The sequence below is a fragment of the Aulonocara stuartgranti genome (assembly GCF_965226115.1).
Source record: "Aulonocara stuartgranti genome assembly, chromosome: 22".
Lineage (NCBI taxonomy): Eukaryota > Metazoa > Chordata > Actinopteri > Cichliformes > Cichlidae > Aulonocara > Aulonocara stuartgranti.
In genome coordinates, this window is record NC_138957.1 from 23,211,864 (window position 1) to 23,238,653 (window position 26,790).

Here is a 26,790-nt window from a genome sequence, read left to right on the forward strand (position 1 = left end):
TGGTTTGCCAGTATTTTTGCCTGGGCTCAGAACATAGACAGAAATAGAAACGCTTATTTTAAGTAAGATAAATAATAATAATAATAATAGCTCTGGTATGAATAAGGAGCACCAAAACGTCGAGTTCAGGGTTAAAACATCAACATTTTGTGTCTTCTTCAGCAGTCAGTGCAAACCAGCCACATGAGCCTTTTATCAAAAAATCAATTTCCTTTAACTGGATTTGTGTTGGTTGAGCCTATCAGCTCCTTTGTGTGATGTGCGATGCCCAATATAACTTTGGGTTCACTAATATGAGTGAAACCGCTGTTTGGTGTTTTGCTGGTGGTGTGGCGATGCCTGGGAGGCCTGTGGGGTGCCTTTTCTGACATGTACAGGTAACAGTGGTTATAATAGACAGGTGTAGGGCAGCACGAGGCATGTCTCAGCCAATCACAGCCGAGGTCCAGTGAGACTGCAGTGGTTTAAAACTGATAACAGCCGTGAGCTGAGCTCTATGGCTCAATGTGTCTGCAGAAATACCTTGAGACTGTAGGAGCCTCTGTCACACTATTTCTGCACTTTTTTTTACACTTTTGGTCTTTGCAAATCTTTTTTTTCTTCAAAGACAGCTTTAAGATGATTTCCTCTTCGCCGTTTCTTCTGCTGCTTCTCTCCGGGTGGGGTTTGCTCAGTTTTGTCTCGGGTTCCCCCGCTGTGGAGGAAGCTTACGAGGCTGTGGTGAGCATCGTGTCTCCAGGACAGCAGTATCTGACCGGGGAATCCCTTCACTCCCTCTTTAATACACTGGAGCACCGTGTGCACTGCGGCGAAGTGCCGTGTGAAAAGGTGAGTTTTATTAGGCTAAAGCTGCAACCGAGCTGGAGAGCCCTGAGTCGGGTGCGGAGGAAAAAGGTCGAGGTCCAAAAGCTATTACGCAAGTGATAGATCGGGATAGGTCTGCTTTAAGTTGTAATCAATTTGCTAATAATAAAAATAATGTTACATTTTTAAATTTTAACATTACTTCTTTTAGATTTAGATTTAAGTACTTATCTGCTGAACAATCATCTAAGTTTACTTTCATGTTCCAAACTGCTTATTTACTCCTGTAAAAGTGTGCAAAAGTTAACTAAAAGTAAAGTAAGGGTGCTTTCAAATAATGCTGTAAGTACTTTTTTAATCAAAGTGCAGCAAAGCGCAATAAACAGAAAATCCTTAAATCCCTTCAGCTTTAAAATGGCACCATTTTTCCACCTTGGCCGGCCAGTTGTTCCGAGCATTTGGTAGTTTCATGATGGGATTTAGGCGTCTATTTGTATTTTTTCTATTTAATCCCAGGCTTGTTTAATAAAGTGGACTTATCAATGGGAATCTTTGAGCTGCTTTTGAAAGGAAAAATGTCTTAAGTGTAACTTTATTGCATAATATTTGCCGTGGATGCACAGAAAAAAAAGACGAAGCAAAAAAGAAAGAAATATTATTAATTGAACCTAAAAGTTCAGACCTTTTTCTTCTCTTTCCTCTTCTTCGTCTCATAAAGATTTTTTTTCTCTTTTGCAGTAAGTTATTAAATAAAGAGTCTCTGGTGGAAGTCTGGCTACTCTAATGGAAAAGTTTAATGACAACGTAATTGAAATGAGCTTTAATCAGGGTTATATCAAGAAAAAAGTGTTGGACAGCATTTTGCCTTGTGTCAATAGGCTTCTTCCTTCAGTCAACAGGAGCCTAAACACCGATCAGGGCCTTTAGCGGCAGGTGTTTCTCCTGCCTGAGAATGAGCCTTTTAAGGGTGCTGTGTTCACATCCCTATCTGACCATCTGATAAAGATAAAACCTCAGTTTTTTTTTCAGTAAAGGAATCTTCAGCTCATAAAAGCTGGTTTAAAAATAAGTTATTACAGTGCTGGTGATTTTTATCCAGCTTTGGCTAAAAGCTCTCTTAAGGGGCACCAAAAATTAAGCAAGAAAAAAAAAACAGGCTGGCTGAAACAATTACTCTTCGGTTTCAGGTTCAGTGTGTTAGCACTAATCCATGCTTATTTTATAAGTGTTGCTGTTACTCAAAGCATTTGCAGGCAACTTAGACAAAACCCCTTTATCAGTGAGTGAGAGAGAAGTCCTTGGACTTCTTAGGTGTCAGCTGACAACAGCAGGAATGTACAGTGCATGCCTGATAAATGTTTGCTATCAGACAGCTGTGGCAGCCACCAGTGAATGATGCATGAAATAAAAGAGATGAGAAACTGTTAAACTGTCAATTTCATTGTAAGAACTTAGCAGTAGTGACATCGGCTTGCACTGTGGATTATAAGAGACAAAATGTGAAAGAGGTTCAATATTGACCCACAATAAAAAAAAAAGTTTCGATTATTCCGCTGTCTAGGAGTTTATATGCAGTGCTGTGAAAACTTATTTGTCCGCTTCTGATTTCTTAGCTTTTTGAATATTTGTCAAATTTAGATGTTTTGCATAATCTAACCAATTTTATCATTAAGCAAAGAAAACCCAAGTTGATGCAAAATTCATTTTTTGAATGATAATTTTTTTTTTTTAAGCTATCCAAACCGACCTGGTCTTGTGTGAAAACCTCAGCCTAACTGGTTGTGCCGCACCCTTGACAGCAAGAACTGCAGTCAAGTGTTGTATTAACTGGAATTGAGTCTTTCACATCTCTGTGGAGGAATTTTGGTCCACTCTTATTTGCAGAATTCCTTTAATTCGGCAACACTGGAGGGTTTTCAGGCATCATAACCTGTTCAATAAGATTTTCAGACTTTGACTAGCCCAATCCAAAACCTCCACTTTGTCTTTTTTTTAACCATTCAGAGGTGGACATGCTGGTTTGACTCTAATCATTGTCCTGCTGCATAACCCAAGTGCTCTTGAGCTTCAGCCCTCTCTAGTAGAGAGCAGAATTCATGAATCCACCATGTTTGACCCCACCCGGAGAGAAGCATTTTAGGAAATGCCGTGTTAGTTTTACACCACATGTAGCAGGGACTCAAACCTTTCAAAAAGTTCACATTTTTTCTTATCAGTCCATAGAAGATTTTCTCAAAAGTCTTGGGGATCATCAAGATGTTGTTGCTGTTTTTAATTTGGCAAATGTGAGACGAGTCTTTGTGTTCTTTGCTCGGCACTGCACTGTTAGAAAAAACATCTTAAAAAAACAGTAATACTCCGGCAGCTGGGGCGCCAAAATAATACCGTAAAATAACAGAAAATAACTTGCTCATAAAAATATGGTTATTTCCAGTAATGAAAATACAATTTGTTGCCCTAATTTTACATGGGATTTTGCCTTTTTCAAGTGCTTTTAAACATTAAATTAGGAACAATTTAATGTGATTAAACAATGAAATTACCTATAAACAAGGTCAATGCATGCGGCAATATGGAAAATATTACTTAAATGTACAGAAATATACAGTTAACAGTTGGTTTAAATAATAATGGATTTCATTTATATCGTGCTTTTTGAGACCCTCAAAGCGCTTTACAATTCTCCTCTGGCCATCACCAGTAGGTGAAGTGTCTTGCCCAAGGACACAACGACCGAGAGTGTCCGAGTCGGGGCTCGAACCGGCAACCTTCTGATTACAAGGCGAACTCCCAACTCTTGAGCCACGATCGCCCTAAGTAGCAATAATAATAATAATTATTTGATGTAAAAAAAAAAGTTTATAAGAATCATTTTATATATTTTTCCATAGCATTACATTTGAATTTAACAGTTCAATCTTTCAAATAACGGACAAATATTTGTGAAATCATGATACATTTGTGAATGTATTTTAACAATCTAAATATGCATATGTACAGACAGATACATTTAAAAAACAAGAAAATTAGGTTTTATTACATTACAGTGATTTAACGTTAATTTACATTTGAAATGTGAAATCACAGTCTATTGATGTAAATTTAATGATATTCTAGAAGAACAGTACAAAACTATAAAATACACAGTAAAATACTTTTATATTAGGATTTTTTTTTTTTACAGTGTGGTTTTCTTCTTGAGCTCTCCCATGATTCCTTATTGCTGAATCATAAACTCTGAGCTTAACTGAGATCTGCAGTTCTTTAGATGTTGTTCTGCGTTCTTTTGTGACTTCCTGAATTGGTCGTCGATGTGCTTTTGGAGTAATTTTGCTAGGCCGATCACTCCTGGAAAGATTCACCATTGTTCCAAGTTTTCTCCATTTGTGGATAGTGGCTCTCAACGTGTTTCACTTTAGAAATGTCTTTGTAATTGTTTCCAGACTGATAGATGTCAATGGCTTTGTTTCTCAGCAGTTGCCTTAGATAATGGCATGATGTGCTGCTTTTTTAGATCTTCTAGCCTACTTTACTTTATCAGACAGGTTCTATTTAAGTGATTTCTTTGTTCAACATGTCTGCCATTAGGGGTAGAAGTGGGCAGATACTTTTTTACAGCACTGCGTAAGGAGAAACACTTTTCATGATACTGTAGGTTCTCTTAGGAGTTATTATTATAATCACAGCAATGTATTGATTCTGTAAGAGTTTAAAGGGCCAGTTCACTCAAAATAAAATTTAGTCAACAACAACACATAGTTGGATTTTTGCTTTGTACCAATCTGCTGTAAAATATAGTCGTATGATTCTTTACCATCTAATCAGTCATTCGTGACCCAACTTTTAGGTCAAGATTGGTGGATATCAGTATTTTATGATATGCACCGATCTTGTTGCTTACATCATCTCTAATAAAAGACAATAAAACTGCTGATATTCATGAGATATGGATTAGATTAGATTATAGGTTTCTGATAATTCTGGATAATCCTGTATAAATGCACCAATAAAGCAATCAATTCATGACCTCTTTGCAGTAGCATCGTTTATGTTCACATACACTTTATTAGATACACCATGCCAGTACCAGATTGGACCCCTTTTTGACTCCGGAGCTGTTTTAGTTCATCATTGCACAGATTTAACAAGGTGCTGGAAACGTTCCTCCGGGAGATTGGTTCATATTGACAGCATCACACAGTTGCTGCAGATTTGTCGTCTGCATATCCAACAAATCTGCTGGACTGAGTTCTGGTGACTGTGGTGGTCGTTTGAGTACAGCGGACTCACTGTCATGTAAAAGAAACCACTTTGAGATTATTTGAGCTTTGTCGATGGTGTGTCATCATGTGTGGTTAGAAGATGGATACACTGTGGTTGTAAAGGGATGGAACAATACTCACGTAGGATGTGGGGTTTAAACAATGCTCAGATAGTAATAGGGGCCTAAAAATCTCCTATAATATTAAATCACCAGCCACACTTTCAGCCATTGGTAGAAGTAGGATGGATCGATGCTTTCATGTTGTTCATTTCAAATTCAAGGGTAGTCAAACAAAGCACAGTTTTTCCAGTCTCCTATCAGGAAGTGTGGCTCCAAGTGTAGTCCTCTGCTGCTTTAGTCAACATGCTGTGCATTTAGAAACGCGCTTCTGCATACTTTGGTTGTAACAAGTAGTTATTTGAGTTACTGCTGCGTTCCTGTCAGTTCCAAGGAGTCTGGTCATTCTCCTCTGACTTCTGGCATCAACACAGTGTTTTTACCCTGCTTACTGGATATTTTCTCTTTTTCAAACAGTTTCTGAAATACTCCAAAACAACCATGCAACATGTAAAGTCACTTAAATCACTTTTCTTCTCTTCTGGTGATCAGGTTGTATTTCAGTAGGTCATCTTGACTTGACTTTCTACATGCCTAAATGCATTGAGTTCCTGTATTGGGCTGATTAGAACACTTGTACCTTCTATAGGTAAATTTCATGAGATTGAAATGACTGTTTAATCTTTTTATCCCCTCTTTTTGCTCTCTGGACACAAAGTGTGATCTTGCAGATGCCGTTCATCAGCTCATAGGCAATCCCGACGTCCAATATGAGGAAGAAACTAGAAGAAACAGTGTAAATGTGGCTGTCACTGTATCTCAGTTCACGGCTCTCGCCTCCGGCTCCGTCCTTTACCTTTCTTCTCCTGGCCTGGTCTGCACAGCGATAAAAACAGGAACATGGGGAGAAGAGACTGAAAAATTCCTGCACAAATTCACACATAATGATCCCCATGAACACAAGAGTGAGGCAAACCATGACCATGAACACATAGACGTCCATGGATTAGAAGGTGTCATTCAAGAGCTTCGCAGCCACTACGACCCCACAGAAAGTGAGGTAAGCACAAGCCTATACTCAATCTTCAGTAAATAGTATTTATTGCTCTCTTTTGATCATATTCATTATAAACTGGATAGTGACAAGATAAGAAGAATGTAAAATATTAGCCTTCGAGTTTCCAAAAACTTTTTTTTCCAAAAATATTGTAGCTTTTAATTCACCAGCAAACTTCAACTAAAGGAGTCGCGAGTAAACCAGCTGGGAAATTAAAGAGACACATGCAGGGAGATCGCTTCCCCATTACAATCAGTTGTACATTTCCTTTATGCAGTATAACATGAGAAAAAAGTGAGCATATAGATGTTCACAGATTAAATAACTAATAAATAACTAATAATAACAAATAAATAAACTCTTGCAGGGTGTGTTTTATTTGATTGCTGACAATGGAAGCTTACATACAGATTTATATCACAGCTGGTCAGACGGGCTGGGTTTTGCCCTGTATTTAGCCACATCACCATAACACCTGATCATGATTAAAAGTGCTCTTTGTATCCGTTTCATTTTACTGGCTTGATTATGTAATTTATTTATTAGAATAGAATAGTTCACAAAAGATGGGCAGCACGGTGGCACGGTGGTTAGCACTGTTGCCGCACAGCAAGAAGGTCCTGAGTCAATTCCACCATCAGGCCGGGGTCTTTCTGTGTGGAGTTTGCATGTTCTCCCCGTGTTTGTGTGGGTTCTCTCCGGGTACTCCGGCTTCCTCCCACCGTCCAAAGACATGCAGCTTGTGGGGATAGGTTAATTGATTAATCCAAATTGTCACTAGGTGTGAATGTGAGTGTGAATGGTTGTCTGTCCCTGTGTGTTAGCCCTGCGACAGACTGGCGACCTGTCCAGGGTGTACCCCGCCTTTCGCCCTATGACAGCTGGGATAGGCTCCAGCGCCCCCCGCGACCCTGAAAAGGATAAGCGGAAGCGAATGGATGGATGGGATGGATGGATAGTTCACAAAAGCTGGACATGATGTTGGACTGTAACGTTCAGTGAAAAGTTGCTTTTGTTTTTTCCGATTTACTTCCTTAAGACAAAAGTTTTGTCAGATTTCCAAACATTTAGCTGTGCTTCTTCTTGTATTTTAGAGTTTGTATGTCCAGTGTTGACAGCATGTTCTAGCAGTTTCATTATTATTATTATTTGTTTTTTATTTTATTTTGTGTATCAAATTTTTTGGGTTTGTAATTTTATCTAGTGCAGATAGTTTTTCACAAACAGACAGTTTTTACACAACAATGTCCTCATATGACAGAGTTCCTCCGTGTAAAATTCTTACATATTAATATTTAACAGATTAAGTTGAGGAAAGTTAATACAACACTAAAAAATCAACAGTCCATAATAATGGTGCACCATTTCAGGAAAACAATAATGAATCAGGGAGAGTTGAGTGTTAAGTATATTTCCAGGATTTACACCAGCCAGCCGTATTATTTAAACGACAGACAGGTGAAATTCAAATCTGGCTGGCTGTTTATACAGTCATCACGGGCATCATCATCGTGCTAATTTACAGCCTTATATCCACATACATACACCCCATCTCATATTTGGTTAAATATCCCTTATCAGGTTGCATCTGCAGATATTTTTGTAGCAATCAAAAGGTTTCTGGTATAATTCAGGCTGGATGTTTGACCACTAATCTTTACAGAACTGGCAGGCTTCATTTAAATTGGCTTGTCCATGTGGGCAGCTGCACATTCTGGTCAAACTTGAAGGTGTGGATTTTGGAGCAGGACCTTTTTCTTGATCAGCGCCATCCCAGTGATGCTGGGATATATGTCTTAAAATCTTTCCATCCTGGGAAAATAAAACTTCAAAGAAAGGGTTAAAAGTCCAAAACTACCATAACATGATGAGTGTATGCATACATCTTACACAACTGTGCAATGAGCATAGGATCATCAGATCGGATAGCCTGGTCTGATGAACCACATATTGTATTGCTTCATATGAATGGCCCTATTAAAATCCCTTGAATGTGTAAGAGATGGTGATAGCAATAAAAAAGTATGTTAGCTGAAGGACTGGGGAGTGCTTTGCTGGGAAACCTTAGATTCTGGAATTTATATGGACTTTAATTTTCATATACAACCTATCTGTGGACATTGTTGCACACCACGTACTCCCTTTTATGGCAACATTATTTCCCCGATGGCCTCTTTAAGCATGATAATGCACCCTCCCAAATTACAACACCTTTATCTAAACAGTAAAGGCCACTGAGGGGTCATTTAACAAGGAATTTATGGAATACTTAAAAAACAAAGAGAATAAATCTAACAACAATAAAATTGTTAAATATTAGTTTAAAGAAAGGACATGCATTCACACTGTTCAATGTCAACTACAAGGGATTAAAGGGGATTAGATTATCTAATTTTACAAGCTTTTTGTGTTGTGTTTCACTTGTGTGGAGCACAGTCATTAAAACCCTTTGTCCAGTCTCAGTATTCACATGTTGATTCATAAGGACCAAAAAGTAAGGAAAGCTAGTGCGGTTTGAAAATGATCTGCAATGGCTTTAAGAATCTAAAGAAGACCTAGAAAAACAATAACTCCACTCCATGTAGAGTCCATGCTTTGACAATTCAGGCGTCCCACGTGCATTATGTACTAACTGACCATTGCTCAAAAGTGTTCGAAATGTCAACTGTGTTTAAATGTGTCGCCGTTCTAAAACACTCAGCCCCTTTTCTTTTCTTATTACCATGTTATAGAACTGTATAAGCGCTAGTGGCATCATGGCACAGGTTGACGCATCATCAGGAGACCAGAAACAGGAAGTGGGTGCGGTTTTGGGATATGTGCTGTATCATGCCCTGCAAGGTCACTGCTTCGCTAATCAGTCCCTGCCTGATGAGAGCTTCTTCGTGAACTACATCATGGAGCAGCTCGGCTCAGAAAATTTCACTATCCTGGGTAAATGTGCATAGACACAAAAAAACATATGAGCATTAATATATGTGCAATCACTCAAATACCCACAGCCTGTAAAACACTAACTCTGCAGGGCACTTTACAGGAACTGCTTTATTTAAAAATCAACGATTGTTGTGGTCACTCCTTTGTAGTAACATAGGGAAAATGTAGTCCTATTAGCCTATTATGCCTTGCTAACAGATAATTATGTGAATCCTGAGGCCATTTTGTTCAGTTGCTTTGTGTGTGACTGTAGACCTAAAGGCTCTCATGAAGAGCCTGAATATCGGACCTAGCTCGGAGGAAGACCATGGACATGAGCACACAGCAGATGAACACGCCGACCATGATGACAATGTCCAGAGATGGAGGAAGAGAAGCAGTGACAGTGTTGAGGGACGTGAAAGTAATAACACTTGGGAACAGGTACCAACCTAGAAACACAAGAAAATGCCAATTGGTTCACACATTTCATCATTTAAATACCAGCGAGGTGTAAGTTATATAATGGATGTCTGTGGTTTGTTTTTCCCAGCGTTGTTTCTCAGCTGAAGAACTGGTCCAGATCTACGGTCTGGCAGAGAATAGCTCTGCCTCCTCTGGTCTGGGTCGGCCTGGCGTGGTTCAGCTCAGCCCTGCGCTTGTCCAGCAGATCCTGAGCGGAGCCTGTGCAGATATTACAGATCCAGAAAAACCTGATGGGCTCTCCAAGGCTGAGAGTAAGTGTCGTTGTGGACTCAAGTAACAAATAGTTCTACCAGTTGACAGTTTGGCATGTCTCAAAGGCTGGGAAATAAGATCTGTTTGTGCATTACTTATAGCTAACAACTGGTCTCTAATGGACATTCCAGGCACTTTTTTTCCTGTTTTCATTTGATGTCACTGCTAGTTGTTTCCTGCACACAAACAGACTTGATTCACAAATTCGAATTCTGGATTGTCCCTGAAGCACCTATTTCCAATTGCTGATTTTCAGTTACAACATAAAGGCTGGTAGATGTCAAAGAAAATGCACATCTTGTAGGGATTTTCACTTTTTCAGAACGAATGGTGGGAGATATAAAGTGGAAATCTCGAGGGCTGAAAAATGCTTGCCTTTTGGAGCATTTCAAGTAGACATTTCTGTTTTCTAGCATTTTATTTAGTTATTTAGCAATCATTAGCAGTGCTTAGTGGGTATGAATGCATTCATACAATCTTTAGCTGAAGATCGCTAACTAAGTTTGCTACCATTAACTGTTAACTTAGTATTCCACCCTTTTAATTATGGTCACTTCTGTGCTCGAAAAAACTAAGATGGTACTGATGACATTAAAAGAGTTAAGTCTTCAAGATGCATCCACTTTTCAGTGAGCAGAATCCCAATTAATATACATGCTATCATTTGTCTCTTTCTCATGTAGGATACCTCTATGCAACCATCGCCAATTTCCTGATAACAGTGATATCCATGTTTGGCATTGTGGTGTTGCTGTGTGCCGCCTGTACTAGTGTTTTCCAGATGTGCATCCAGTTTTGCATCAGCCTGGCAGTCGGTTCACTGACTGGAGATGCCCTATTGCACCTGATGCCAACAGTGAGGGATTTTAAAGCTTTTAGATTGGAATCATAAGGCATTTATTAAGATTGTAATGGGTGATTTGCTAGCACAGTGATACTATGTAAAAACTGATTAGTCTTTTCATATATTAACATTAATGATATACTCATTTTGTCTTTCTCCCGCATTCTTTATGTAGTTTCTGGGTTTGCACGTGCACTCAGACAACGGTGGCAGCAGCGAACATTCAAGTCACAGTCATGAGGAGGAAACTCCGGACTACATATACAAGATGCTGGTACTGATTGCAGGGATCTACTGCTTTTACCTGATGGAAGTTTTCTTCTCTCTGATCACATATGGTGATAAGCATAACGACCATAAACATCACCATGGGGTAAGAAGAAAACAAGAAAACTCCTCATACAGAACACATTGTGTAATGTGTAATGTTAACCTTGTCATCCATTTACAACCAAAATTGGTTATAAATATTGTGACAGACACATGTACTGACATTTAAAAAGTTCAAAAAATACTTTTTAAACTATTTGTCCTTCTTTGTCTCAAGTTCTTTCCTTCTGTCTCAGCCTGTAGGCTAAATTTCTGAACAGTTTTGCCTTTCTCTCCTTTCAGGAAGAATCTGAGCCTCACCACTGTGACCATGGGAGAGTTTTAGAGATGTATCAACAGGAACAGAAACAAAAAGACACAAAGTCACAGTCCATATCCAAAGAAGACCTGGTAAGAGATATGTGGTCATGTGAAAGTTTTCATGAGACTGTGCAGTCATAAGTCCACACTTTTTGACTAAGTGGGATATACAGGGAGTGCAGAATTATTAGGCAAATGAGTATTTTGTCCACATCATCCTCTTCATGCATGTTGTCTTACTCCAAGCTGTATAGGCTTGAAAGCCTACTACCAATTAAGCATATTAGGTGATGTGCATCTCTGTAATGAGAAGGGGTGTGGTCTAATGACATCAACACCCTATATCAGGTGTGCATAATTATTAGGCAACGTCCTTTCCTTTGGCAAAATGGGTCAAAAGAAGGACTTGACAGGCTCAGAAAAGTCAAAAATAGTGAGATATCTTGCAGAGGGATGCAGCAGTCTCAAAATTGCAAAGCTTCTGAAGCGTGATCATCGAACAATCAAGCGTTTCATTCAAAATAGTCAACAGGGTCGCAAGAAGCGTGTGGAAAAACCAAGGCGCAAAATAACTGCCCATGAACTGAGAAAAGTCAAGCGTGCAGCTGCCAAGATGCCACTTGCCACCAGTTTGGCCATATTTCAGAGCTGCAACATCACTGGAGTGCCCAAAGCACAAGGTGTGCAATACTCAGAGACATGGCCAAGGTAAGAAAGGCTGAAAGACGACCACCACTGAACAAGACACACAAGCTGAAACGTCAAGACTGGGCCAAGAAATATCTCAAGACTGGTTTTTCTAAGGTTTTATGGACTGATGACATGAGAGTGAGTCTTGATGGGCCAGATGGATGGGCCCGTGGCTGGATTGGTAAAGGGCAGAGAGCTCCAGTCCGACTCAGACGCCAGCAAGGTGGAGGTGGAGTACTGGTTTGGGCTGGTATCATCAAAGATGAGCTTGTGGGGCCTTTTCGGGTTGAGGATGGAGTCAAGCTCAACTCCCAGTCCTACTGCCAGTTTCTGGAAGACACCTTCTTCAAGCAGTGGTACAGGAAGAAGTCTGCATCCTTCAAGAAAAACATGATTTCATGCAGGACAATGCTCCATCACACGCGTCCAAGTACTCCACAGCGTGGCTGGCAAGAAAGGGTATAAAAGAGGAAAAACTAATGACATGGCCTCCTTGTTCACCTGATCTGAACCCCATTGAGAACCTGTGGTCCATCATCAAATGTGAGATTTACAAGGAGGGAAAACAGTACACCTCTCTGAACAGTGTCTGGGAGGCTGTGGTTGCTGCTGCACGCAATGTTGATGGTGAACAGATCAAAATACTGACAGAATCCATGGATGGCAGGCTTTTGAGTGTCCTTGCAAAGAAAGGTGGCTATATTGGTCGCTGATTTGTTTTTGTTTTGTTTTTGAATGTCAGAAATGTATATTTGTGAATGTGGAGATGTTATATTGGTTTCACTGGTAAAAATCAATAATTGAAATGGGTATATATTTGTTTTTTGTTAAGTTGCCTAATAATTATGCACAGTAATAGTCACCTGCACACACAGATATCCCCCTAAAATAGCTAAAACTAAAAACAAACTAAAAACTACGTCCAAAAACATTCAGCTTTGATATTAATGAGTTTTTTAGGTTCATTGAGAACATGGTTGTTGTTCAATAATAACATTATTCCTCAAAAATACAACTTGCCTAATAATTCTGCACTCCCTGTAGCACACTTGTACCCCATAATACTATGACTCAGTAGCTTGTAAGACCACCTTTAGCAGCAATAACTTGAGGTTATCATTTTCTATATGACTTTATTAGTCTCTCACATCATTGTGGAGGAATCTTGAGTATAGCATGAGAAAAAAATCAATTATCAATAAAAATCAAATTAAACGAAATCATCATTAGTTACACTTTGCATAATGCATTCGTACTAGGTTAGCTGTGAGGACAATGAGAAACCGCTTCCAGAGCCAAAGGAGCGCACCAGAGGTGAGTAAAGTTACATGTAACACAAAAAGTTCATCATCATCAAACAGAGAGAACTGGTTACTATAACTTTGCCTCCTCCTGCATTCACAGAGCAGCGACTGCTGCCTTATATGATTACGATCGGTGACGCGATCCACAACTTTGCAGACGGCTTAGCGCTAGGTGCAGCTTTCGCCCTGTCCTGGAAGTCTGGTCTGGCCACGTCACTGGCTGTACTCTGCCATGAGTTACCGCATGAGCTCGGTAATTATCTTGAAAAACACAAAAACAGTGCCTAACCTAATCTTTTTTTTCAGTATTCATGCATTAAATCACCTTATTTTCCTCCCCAGGTGACTTTGCCATTTTGCTCAACTGTGGCCTGTCTGTCCGCAAGGCCTTAGCTCTAAACATCGCCAGCACCCTGACCTCGTTCATCGGCATGTACGTCGCTCTGTCTGTAGCCACTGACCTCGCTACCCAGCAGTGGATAGGTGCCATTACTGCAGGGCTCTTTCTATACGTGGGACTCGCTGATATGGTGAGTGTTACTTGTTACAAATCTGACTCTTTCACAGAAGTAGCACAATCTGATGACTGTTGTTTAATTATCATCTCCATCCTTTTTCATTGTAGCTGCCCACCATGATCCATATCAGCAACAAGAAACCCTGGCTGACATTTCTGCTGCAGAATGTCGGCCTTTTAGCAGGGTGGGGTATTTTATTATTGTTGTCTCTTTATGAAGAGAAGATAAGTTTTTAATGCACAGTCTGGCAAGTGAACGGTCTCTCTGAGATCTTATGAGAGTTTATGATTGTTGCTGACAGGTTGCTGTAAGACCTAGTTTATACTTGATTTCTTAAGGAATTCCTAATGAAGACACGGTGTACCAGACACACAAAACCCACTTGTGCAGTCTGCCAAGGTGAAGAGTGTCTCTGCAAACCATTCGTTTCATAGTATTTATTTTCTGTTCGAGGTATTAGAAAAGAGAGCAGGTTTCAATATTGAAGATCACAAGAAATGTAGTACCACAGATAACCCAGAGACCACAATGACCCATTAAATTATTTGAGTGTGTTTAGTTAAAAGTTCCTTTTATTTGTTGCACTGATAACGTTTCACTGACAGCAAATACCAGAATGTGCTGCTCTGCTGTATTAGATAGATTTGTCCAAAAATATCACTTAGACACTTGAAATGTAAACCAAAGGGAAATGTAACATTCAAGCAAACATGTCTTTTTCTAATTCTAGATAAAAAATAATAATATAATTATCTGGATTTTTTTTTTTTATAAAAATAAGTAAAATGCTTTTTCTTTGTACCTTTTAATAAACTGATATATTATTACATACTTATTGTAGTGGTTTGGGAATTTTAGGATTTGTGAAATCTTCCTATAAAATCTGGTTTAAGAGTGTCACACTGAGACAGCATATTATGGGAAGTTAAAGAAGTAACCCACAAGAATTCAACCAAACAAAAGGAAATCTCTCTGCTCTCTTCTGTTCTGCTACTCAATTCCAAAACATGCAGCCTCACTCGCAGTGGTCCACTTGCACAGCTAAAGAAAGGTGCTCTATAGCCAAAATACACAAATAACCAAAGGTGGTACAGTGGTTAACACAGTAGGAAGGTGCTAGGCTTGAACCAAGCCAATGGATGGGGCCTATTAAATGTTCTCCCCATGCCTGCGTGGTCACTCCACAGTCCACAGTGGTTCTAAATTGCCTGTAGCTGTGAACATAAACCATAATGTCTCGCTGGGTAACCCTCTGATAGACTTGTGATTTCTCCAGGGTATACTTCGCCTTTTTCCCTATGACAGTTGTGATAGGCTCCAGCTCTTATCCACCATGTATTTTGTGAAATTTGAGTTCAAATTCTGCATTTTGACCTTTAACCTTTAATAGAGCGTTCACCTGTGCTTTTGCATTAGATAACAAGTTGTAAGTGGAGAAGACAGGTTACGTCTTTAATCTGCGTAAAGTCATGGAGGTTAGGCGACAACTGCACTTTATCTCGCTTTATGCTCTAATCTCCTAAACTTAGAGCTCATATGAACATCCTCATTAGGGACAAAGTCCACTGACAACACATCACATGCCGACACAGAAGGATGTTTATTACTTTACACTCCATATGTATGCATGTAAGCATGCAGACTGTCTCAGACACGGTGACGTACATGATTGCAGCAGCTGAGGGTTGTACGCTGACACTTTAAGAACACACTTTAAAAGCAAATTAGAGAACTGCTGACACACACACACACACACACACACACACACACACACACAAAGCTCATCCCCCTGATGTCAGCTTTCCAAACTGGTATCCATAATTTTGAATCCTGACTGAATGTTTTCAGCGATTTTATGAGCCCACGGAGTCCTCTAACCTGACGTGCCAATAAAACACTCAAATTTAATTATCTCTCAGATTGGACCTTTGAGCATCTCATATATTACACTGCACAATACATCTTTTACAGTAGTGCTGGAAAACAGCAGACAGTTTTACAGGCAGAAAATAAAGACAGGGGATTATATGGTAACTGAAATAAAAGACTATGTGAAGGAGCTATAAAAACTGGATCAAATATAAAAGCAAACTTCCACTGTTATTGGAAAGCAATGGGACACTTATACGTGTTAACATAAAGGCAGTGGTGAACACGAAGAGCCTTTTTTGCAGTTATATTCACAAAGCAATCTACAGTTCAGGTACCATTTAAAGGTGAAATTACAGCCAATACGTGTTTAACTGAATGACTGTTATCAAATGGAGATGATGAGTGGAAGAGCAGGACAGTCTGAGACCATTATTGCTACTGGCTGAGTGGTCATATGACTAACATGCAAGGAGCTAAAGCATGCGAGTGCTGTCAGTGAGGGCATGTCTGCTATTTAAGCTTCAAACTTCCTCTACAAGGCTAGTAGCTCAACTGCAAACACGTTGCCTCCTGTAGAAATAGAAACTGAATGATTGTGGTTTTAAATTATTAGCTTGGACTCCCTGTTGCCCTCCTCACTTTTGTCACACCTACCTTAACTCTTCATGGCTCAAATTCATCAAGATGCTGGAAACATTTCCCAGAGTTTTTGGTCGATATTGACGTGGTAGCATTAGCATGCATTCTCTTTATTGCACGAGGGTGTAACTGTCAGTATCCCTGCGTCTTCCACTGCCAGCCATTTCATTTTGTACAATTCCCACCAGCTCTTTAAAGTCTGCTTTTTGCGCAATCTTTTCAGCACCCTTAATCTTATCAGCAAACTGTGTTTATGTGCTAAAAGTAATAATTTCCTTGTAAGTAAACCCAATTGTAAAGTGTGATTTCCCTAACTTATTTACACAAGGCACTTTGTAGAGGGTACAGCAGCCGTGACCGTTTGTCTTGAGAACTGTTTGACCAAAGTTCTTCTGCAATCAAATCTCGTAAACTCGGCGGCCATTTTCAAATGCTGCCAGGTATTTATTTGGGCAGGTTTTTCAGAGGTCACACAAAAAATGTATGACTAGAATGAAATAGGATTTTTGACTTTTTTTTTCTTTCTTTCTTTCTTTTTTTTTAAAGGAGTTGCCCACAGATTTAAATTTAGGATCTATAAAGTAAAGTGTGTTATGTAAGTATAACGCCTCGCCTGCGTCAGCTAGCTTGCAGGCTTTGCTCCATTTAGCAGGTTGGTTAGTTAATGGTAATAGCTTTGCTATCAGTTTGTTATAAGTAGTGCCAAACATTGTGATTCAAATGGCCATTTAATGGGAATAAAATGCTTTTATCAGCAGCCTGATGTCTTCATAATCTTCAACACACACTGAGAGATGATGGGCATTTACTCTGTAATGAGCACCGGCTAAACAGAAAATCTGTCATGCATTCTGTCTCACCTCATTTAACAAATGTATGCCTGGCGCTGTGGCATCTTTCAAACCTGAGATCCTGCAAGTCACAATTAAAGAATACAATGTTTGTTTTCATCTTTTGAACCGTTTCACATCTCGTGACAGCTTTTCCATAGAGTGCAGCAGCATGTGGTTCGAGGTATGAAGCCTTTTGGCTAAAGGTAATCTATAAATAAAATACAACTGAGTGCTACAGCCTGGTCAGTATCACCAGAGAAACACCTGATGATAATATCCTTATAGTGAACTGCTTTGGCAGATTTGTAGATAAGATGGTGCTGATGTTTATCCATTAACTACAGTTGAAGTACTTGCTGTCCTGAATTTTAATGTGTTTATTCTGTATCAGCTCATTGGGTGGCTGCTGATTTACTAGTGAGAATAGAAAAAAAGTCTGATTTATATTCAGTTATACTCTGCCAGACCTCTTATTACATTACCTTATCAGTCTATTGTGAAGCTGCCAAAGGCCGTGTTTGATAATGAACATTTTCTAGGTGTGACCGAGCATTGACACCGTGATTAGCCACTTTCCCAAAAAAGCCTGAGTTAATGACATTGGTTTTTTGCGTTTTACACACAGGAATTTATATCATCGCATGGAAGCAAAGTCTATTTAGCTTAATCTTCAAGTGCTGGGTGCTGTGCGAAACTCATACAGAAAAAAAATCACAAATATTTAAAATAAAAATACACTGGATACACTTTTAGATGCACAGAGGTTAAAGGACGGCTGTCTGAAATTACAGAAAGCTTCTGGGAAGACGTCAGAGTGAAACATGAGACGTCCCAAAGTTATTTCCACTTGGTTTGTAGAATACAGTCAGAAGAGGATTGAACAATAATTAACCAGGTTTCCAAATACCAAAAAGGTAACTGCACTGATGTGGGGGGGGGGAAGAAAAAACTCATTGTAGAATAAATTTTCCACCCTGATGTCAAACCGTCTTGAACAACATTTATAAAAGACCTAAAAGAAACAATCTTAATAACTGATTTTAGTGTTGGATTTGTCATACCCTTTTGAAATGTCAAAAATATTAGTAATAATATTAACTAAAAATTTTATAGAATAGAAGTTTGAATCTGTGATCTTTCAAAGCTTTTTGTTCTTCAGCTGGCCAGAGTCTCTCTTTTAAGAATGTTCCAGATTGTTGAATTGGCCACTCCAAAAGCCTCTGGTATCAACCTGATAGGTTTATTTTGGTTTTTCAGCATAATGGTCTCCCCCCAAACTCTTTAAGTCACATATTACGTCTGCTTCATGTCAGGAAACAGTAAGAGAACATGTGTCACCTAGCCAGGAAATTGTGTATGAGCTCATTCTCAAATTACTTTTGACCTTCTGGAAAAAAGAAAGCATGTGTGTAATTAGTAAACCTCACAAAGTAAAGCTGAATGCCTGCATGTCAATCACTTCTTGATTGTTTCGGTTAGTACAGAGGCAAAACTACAAAAGCTGCATCTTTTTCGTGCAAGATATCGAGTTAAATCAGGTACGTGCACGGTGGAAGTACAATGAATAAAGAAACCCAAGCACTGCTGGCTCTGTTTCACTTACCTCACTCTAATAACCCTGTTTGAGCTTTCAGCTTTCTTTTTTTTCTTCTTCTTTTTTTTAAAGAAATATGATGCTCATCACACCAACACAGATTCACTTGCTCACCAAGTGGTTCAAGAGAAGGCCGGTACATCTCTGATGCCTATAGATTAAGCAGCAGGTAGGAAAAATTAAGCTACAAAAAGAGATTTAAATACTTGTTGCTATTTACAGTGAAACAAAAAAAAAAATCCAAAACATTTCCACTAACCAGGTAATCTAAATGTTTACAGCTCAAAAGCTTTATGTGCATCTCCTGAAGTGGAGTAAAGTTTTAACAATGGCAATAAAAAAAACTGGGGGAAAAGGAACACAAGTTCAGAAAGTGGCTCACCTTTTCACTAATCCCCTTAAATTTGGGTCATAATAAATTTCAGTCAAGTAAATAATTGTTATTCTTATCATGTTTAAAAATTTTGTTCAGTAATATTCATGCACACACAGCACAAAATCCCACACTTTAAGTTTTACTTCCTTATGTCAGTTCGTTTCTGGGTCATGGATTTTATTTTCCTCACCTGTGGGGTTTTATTCAAAGGAGCTTGCAAAGAAAAGCGTCTGGACTTCTTTAAGTTGCTTGAAGACGTTTCACCTCTCATCCGAGAAGCTTCTTCAGTTCTAAGGTCAAATGGTGGAGAATCCCAGATATAAACCTAGTGGGAGTTTCCCCCCACGGAGGGACAAAAGGACCCCCTGATGATCCTCTAATCGCCTGAGCCAAGGTGTGAAACTGGGTGTGGGTCCCAATAGGGCTTTGGAGCATGATGTCACGGGGGTGGGCGTGGAAAGGATTTTGGCCCGATCCGCCATTTTGGGGGTCTAGCGCAAGTGAAAAGGGAGCACACACAACAGCCACGGTTCGTATTTGCTGTGTGGTCGGCTGCAATGTTCGATCGCACGACCGGCAAGAGAATAAGGTTGAAAATGGTTTATCTTTTCATTCTTTCCCAACCTGGAAGCAGCTCGTGTATCGATGTTAGCAAACGAAGGCGTCCAGCCTGGAGAGCAGCTGTGAGACGAGCTGACGTGCAGTTCTCTTCCATCTCCAAATATCTGTTGGTGCTCCAGACATTTTCATTCCGGTAAGTTCTATATGTTCATATCACTCTTTATAGCCTATTAGTTTCATTTTCGATGCGCTCTGAGCTCATAGCAAATTAGAACAAACATCCTACTGAGTGATTTTGCAGAACTACCTTCTATTTATAGAGTTGCTAATTATTTGCCATTATTGCAGCAAACCAGCCTATGAAATGGATGAAACATCATGACTGGGTTCCAGCGCTACACAAGGGACCTGCTTCAAACAAACCACCATGCCAATCAGATTACTTCTTCCATGTGAGGGTGAAGAGGTGACCCTTCTGGATAAGATGGTGAAGGTTTGCTGCGTTTAGTGAACAGTGTGGTAGTAAAACCAGGGAAAAATGAAACCTGCTCAAGAGAAGGTCGGTACATCTCTGATGCCTATAGATTAAGCAGCAGGTAGGAAAAATTAAGCTACAAAAAGAGATTTAACACTAGGAGTCCCAGGCTTCTACCTTTCTACCTATAAAACCCGCCACCAGCCAAATGGCTGGTAGGCTTTTAGCTAAGCTTTAGCTTCAGCCAAGTGGAAGCTAAATTGGCTAGTCATTCATATGTATATTAGGTAGTTAAAAAGGAATTCAGGAGGGAGGGGAGTGGGGGTGTGTGGATGAGGGGGTGGGGGAGCTGCTAAAAGCTGTGAACTTCCTTTTGTGTTTCATCTTGATGCATTCTCAATCATCCAGGGAAATAAATCTCCAAAAGTCACCAACTTGGAGTGTTTCAGTTTGCCATCTTAGGGAGAAATCAACACACATGGGTGTTTGTCCTTTGTTGCTGAGATTTATTGATAAAAACAGTACAAAAAACCAACCATTTGTATACATATTTACAAATAATAATGAGAAACAAACTTACTAATAAGCTGTTGAACTGCCGGTCAAACAGATATTTCTACTGTGTCAGAGATGATGAATGTTTCCGTGTTCCTCTTTATATTTTCCATCAGTACACACACGTCATGACATTGCTCAGTCAATCAGCTGCACAATATACACAATATAGAGTTTAAATGTAAATTAAAAATATAAAAATGTAAAAAGCATTGGTCAACAGAAAGCTTGTTTGAACAGTAAAGTTTTTAACTGCTTTTTAAAAGATTCCACAGAGTCAACCAAACGTAGTTGTAGAGGTAGACTTTTCCACAGCATTGGTGCCACAGACCCCTTTCGTCTTCAGACGTGTTCTGGGAGAAACAAACAAACTCTTAGTCTGTGAGCGGAGACGGCGAGCAGTAGTGTATTTTGTGAGAAGCTTGGATAAATAATCTGGGGCTTGGCCATTTAGTGCGCTGTACGTTAAAACAATAATTTTAAAACGAATTCTAAAATCTATTGGGAGCCAATGTAAAGAACATAAAATAGGAGTGATGTGAGCTCGCTTGCTAGAGCAAGTTAGTAGTCTGGCTGCTGCGTTTTGTATAGCTTGGAGGCGAGAAAGTGATGATTTATCCAAGCTGGTAAACAGGGAATTATAATAATCTAAACGCGATGACACAAATGCATGGACAAATTTTTCCAGTTCAGCTAAGGAGACCATATGTTGCAGTTTAGAAATATTCCTTAAATGAAAGAAACAGGAACAAGACAGAGATTTTACGTGTATATGACTAGTTAGGAGTGAGAACGTGTTGATGTAGCATGTAGTGGAGGTGGAACTCCTTTCTAAAGCTTTTCTAACATCAGCTACAATCAACAAACAACAACAAAACAAACTGGATGAGCAGGATTCCAGTGAACTTACTGTGATCATGGGTAATGCTGCAAACCTTTATCACATTTTCACAGAAAAGAAACTAAATATATATCCTCCTTTAAAAAAAACACACAATGAAACACAGACATACTTATTTATGATAAGATCCACAGAGAGAGAGCCAAGCACGTACACAACATAGCATTGATGAGAAAAGAGTAAGAATATACAATCACAGGTTTACATAAGTACACAGTTGCGACTGAGGCCCTGATCAAATGTTCAAATAAACTGATCATAAAGTCTGTGTCTCTGTTTTATTTCAGGGAGTGCTGAGGAGGGTCTAACATGAAGTCACAGTCGTGCTCTCTGGACAAGATGTGGCTCATTTTCTCACATTTGTACAGCTTTTGGGATGTCAGAGTGCTGCACTCATCAATGCATTTGACTTCATCAACTTCAACTTCATCTTCAGGTGTGTGTGAGAAACCAACTCACCATAAACTGTTGAACTGCATGCCAGTGAAACAGAGACATTTTTGTTATTTGTGTGTGTCAGAGAAGATGAATGTTTCAGCGCTTCTCTTTACATTTCCCTTAAATACACAACTTTGTGTGTGTTTGTGACACTGACTCAACTGTCATCCCCTTTTCTCCTGTACAGCTAGTGCACATCTATAAAGGAGAATCAGAAAAATAAAACTTTTTTTTCTTAATGTGTCACTTACTCTCTATGGTACAGATCTGGGTCCACTCTGCAGTCATTCGACCCTCCAGTACTAACTAGAGATGGCACGATACCATGTCCGAGACGATACTGATATCATAAATTTGGATACCGATATGAATCCGATATAGTGTTTTTTCAATCAATAAAACAGTTTATTTAAAATCTTGCTGCTTTTTGTATAAAAAAATGGTAAATGGCCTGTATTTGTATAGCGCTTTACTATGGACCACAAAGCGTTTTACACTACATTTTGTCATCCACCCATTCACACACACATTCACACACTGGTGATGGCAGCTACATTGTAGCCACAGCCACCCTGGGGCACACTGACAAAGGCGAGGCTGCCGGACACTGGTGCCACCGGGCCCTCTGACCACCACCAGTAGGCAACGGGTGAAGTGTCTTGCCCAACGACACAACGACCGAGACTGTTGGAGCCGGGACTCGAACCAGCAACCTGCTCAATCAACGTAATCAACTTTAATTTAATGCATGTATAAAAAATTGAACCGAAATCGATTCCTACAATAATTAAATAGATTCAAAATCTTTCTACAACAGAACTGCAGACTGCACAGATGGCACCTTCCCAAAGGAAAAAGTACTACAGCTTACTAGGGTATATTAGACTTAATAGTTACTATATACAGTAATGGATTTCTATACATTTTACATCAGATTAAAACTTTGGTTGTAAGATTCAGATAACTATTTATTAAAAGCTAGACATTTTAAATGAAAATAAGAAAGAAAGATATTTCTTTGTGCCCCCCTTTCCCTGTTGATGCCCCACCTGCCCCCCTGGCAAAACTTTGCTAGACAAACTTGCTTTAGTTCTTGGGATAACTTTCTGGGAGATGAAATATTGGTTTGGTAGCGAGGCTCCAAATGCTCAACCCGACTGCCGACAGGTCTCGCACGCCACAGCTGCTCTATCACGTGAGGCATACTGCTAAGGTTATGAGCTGAGTTACGCTATGGGATATTTAATGGATCGGATTACATTTTTTATTTCTCTCCGATATCCGATCCAGTAATTTAGGTCAGTATCGAACCGATACCGATACGTAATATCGGATCGGTCCATACCTAGTATTACCACGGGAGATTCAACCTGTTCGGACTCTCTCATTGGTAAGTGTGCAGGACTGTACCAGCTGTAGTTGATGGTTTTCCTTCGAGCAATTCTTTAATGTTTCCTTTTCATCAGCAATGAAGTTTTGTTGATGGTTTTCATTTGCTTTAGCAGCTTTGCCAGAAGTTAAATCTTTATTGAAATCCAGTTTTAGGTTTTTATCTGCATTGACTTTTCTCCCCTGAAGGTTCAGTTAGTTTGATGGAGTCCATAAAAGGTTTAAAGGCACTTACTGGGATTTCTAAAATATCCAGATTTTACGAATTATAGACAAAATTTATATACAGTATAATTATGATCATTTACAGTATAATTGATTGCTTTATTTATTATTTATTCATGTATTGAAATATAAGAAGCAGAACAGTGGAGGCAATCAAAACACTCGCTCACAGAGAAAGAAGGATGAGGGCTTTTACTGGATGTGACTGAACTGTTCAAAAAAAGAAATGGATCAAGAACACAAGAAGCATGATGGAGAAATCATGTCTGCTGTGGCTGCTCATAGGAACTCTGTAATGGTCCTCTCTCTCTTGTTTCTCTATATCAAACATCCGGTTTGCGTAGGAGGTAAACAAGACAGCTGTTTCCTCCTTTCTCTGCTTGAACCCCATCAGTCTGTGTCCTGGAAGTTACTGCTTTTCTCTATTGTTTTGTTAAATGTCAAACTTTGAGGTAATCTGGATGTCGTTTCTCTTTAGCTCTGACCTGTCCTCTGTACTGGGTGCAAGCCAGCACCAGCAAGGTGTTCCTAAGTAGGGCTGGGTTTCGTCACTGATTTCTAGAATCGATTCAATTCCAATTCACAAGTTCCCGAATCGATTCAATCTAGGATTCAATTCAATTCGATTTGATTTGAATCAGGAAAATTTTGCCTCAGACAGTCAGAAATATTATAATTCAGACACATTCAGTACATTTCTATATTTTTATATCTATAAATAGAAATCTGACACTTGCAAGACTTCAGCAAAGGTGTATAAGCATCACAGCAGATGCCTTTGTGTCAAAGAGGATAAAACAGAGAAAAACATGAAGGTGATTTTCCTGGCCTGGGATTTTGTAAAAATATTCTGCAGTAGATCAAAAACGAAAGAAAACCATTAATCAACATATGAACATTACCTGATGCTGCTGAAGTGAAGCAGAGCAAAGTTACAAAGGTTTTATTAGAGACACAGCTGAGCGTTTGCAATTTTGCATAATTTTAAAAAGTTTAAATTTGTTGAGAAGCCCATTGAACAGCAGAAATGGGGCTTTTTTTGGAAGTAAGTAAAAGGAAAAAAAACAGTGTCTGACAGAGCTGTAAACAACTTGTGCGTAACAAGCAAGTGAATAATGCAAAAAACAGATTTTTAGACGGGAAACTGTTCTTGGAGTATACAGAGAGAGAGAGAGAGAGAGAGAAAGCTGTGCATGAAGTGATTTTTACCGTGGTGGAAGCAAAACAGCGAAACTAAGGGAATTCATGACGATGTTTATGTGAAGTGTAGTTTGGATCTTCTTTTGCTGTTGGTTCAGTCAATATTGTTTGGAGAGAGATCAAACCTGCAGCTTCATAATCACAAGAAGAGCGTAAACACAAAGCGCGGACCCGCCGACGGATCAGAATCAGTGAGTTTTCAGCCATGACCGTGTCATCGGGTGAGAAAGACGACATCTCACTGACCCATCGGCAAACATGCAACCTCCACACAGAAAGACCCCGGCCTGATGTTGGAATTGAACTCAGGACCTTCTTGCTGTGCAGCAACAGTGCTAACCACAGTGCTGCCTTGGTTACAAAACATGTTCACTAAAATTAAAAAGCAATTGTTGAAGAGATAAAATGGTCCTTTCTCGTTTTTATAAATATGATTTTTAACTTACAGTTATTATGCATTTCTTGTATAAAATAAAAAAGATAAAATGTGAGTTACTGCTAATTGTTGTATGTTTATGTAATAACAAATCCCATTCACATTTAAACACTGAATTTAGGCTTGGACATTATATTTAACACTTAGTGTGGAGTTGTCATGTTTTCCCTGACAATTCTCTCTGGACACTCCAGCTTCCTCCTACAGTCCAAAGACACACATGTTACTCCTAAAGTGGCTGCATATCTGTGTACGTGTGCTGACCCTGTAACAGACCTGTGACCTATCCAGGATGTATCCTGCTTTTCACACATCAAAGTTGGGATAGGTTGATAGGTAGCGTTGGCTGAGGAAATCCAAATCATGTGACGTCACCCTGAGATGCTTCTGAGAAACAAACTCACTAATAAGCTGTTGAACTGCATGCCAGTCAAACAGATACGTTTACTGTGTTTGTGTTTCAGAGATGATGAAAGTTTCCGCGTTCCTCTTGACATTTTCCATTAGTACACACCCATCCTGACATTCCTCCTGTCAGTCAGCTCTCTGGGTGGAAGAGAACAAAACACATAAATAAATGTTTAAGACAGGAGCTACTTAAACTGTTAATGTTCCTTTATTTGTTTTGCACACAGGTTTATCATTAAAAATCTTACCAACAATGACATAAACTACTTATCTTTATAATCTTTATAGAGAAATAAATAAAGTTGAAATTCGTATGTATTTCTTATGCCCAGCAGCAAAGCCAGACTGTGACTTTAGGCCTGTCTTCTTACAATTACTTGTGTGTGTGTGTGTGTGTGTGTGTTCTGAGTTTTCATCAGAGCCAGAGGTCAGCTACTCTTCACTGAAGTTTTCCACCAGTCCCACCACATTACACAATATGACACACATTAGCTGGTTCAGTGTTTAAATGCTGTAGGCCACAAATGATGCATTTTTCTGATTATTACAGATACAAACACTTTTTATCCCCTCCTTGAATCGCCACCTTATCGTGGTGGAGGGGTTTGTGTGTCCCAGGGATCCCAGGGGCTATGTTGTCTGGGGGCTTTTGCCCCCTGGTAGGGTCTCCCATGGCAAATTGGTCCTGGGTGAGGGACCCGACAAAGGCAAGGCAAGTTTATTTGTATAGCACAATTCAACAACAAGGTGATTCAAAGTGCTTTACAGAGACATTAGAAACAAAAACAAATAAAAAGCATGATTTAAAATTGATTAAAACAAGCAAATAAACTAACTAACTAATTAACAAACAAACAAACAAACAAAACAGTATATAAAATCAAAACAGATAAAATCAGAACAGTAGATAAAATCAGTAGTTAAATGTAAGTTTTGAAATTTAAGCTTAAAAGTGTGGATTTGGTGCTTTATTCAAATGCAGCTGAGAACAGGTGAGTCTTCAACCTGGATTTAAATAAACTGAGTGTTTCAGCTGATCTGAGGCTTTCTGGGAGTTTGTTCCAGA

The 26,790-nt window shown here is 39.3% G+C and overlaps 1 protein-coding gene and 1 long non-coding RNA gene across 4 annotated transcripts; both read left to right on the forward strand.

The window, feature by feature from the left end:
- The first annotated feature begins 444 nt into the window (after positions 1-444).
- slc39a4 (solute carrier family 39 member 4) lies at positions 445-14,651 on the forward strand. Its single transcript, XM_082520970.1, has 12 exons — positions 445-828; positions 5,844-6,185; positions 8,915-9,116; positions 9,373-9,542; positions 9,652-9,835; positions 10,520-10,692; positions 10,856-11,053; positions 11,293-11,400; positions 13,260-13,314; positions 13,405-13,557; positions 13,647-13,834; positions 13,930-14,651. The coding sequence occupies exons 1-12, from the start codon at positions 505-507 to the stop codon at positions 14,056-14,058; spliced, it is 2,226 nt and encodes a 741-aa protein (XP_082377096.1). The 5' UTR covers positions 445-504; the 3' UTR covers positions 14,059-14,651.
- Positions 14,652-18,515: 3,864 nt separating this feature from the next.
- LOC309698547 lies at positions 18,516-25,329 on the forward strand. 3 transcript variants are annotated; one of them, XR_014274123.1, is made up of 3 exons: positions 18,516-19,890; positions 20,046-22,064; positions 22,332-25,329. It is a non-coding gene; the product is annotated as an uncharacterized lncRNA (long non-coding RNA). The 3 variants fall into 3 exon arrangements; XR_014274124.1 differs by having other exon boundaries at positions 18,516-19,665; positions 19,771-19,890; positions 20,046-25,329; XR_014274125.1 differs by having other exon boundaries at positions 18,516-18,929; positions 19,347-19,890; positions 20,046-25,329.
- Positions 25,330-26,790: the final 1,461 nt, after the last annotated feature.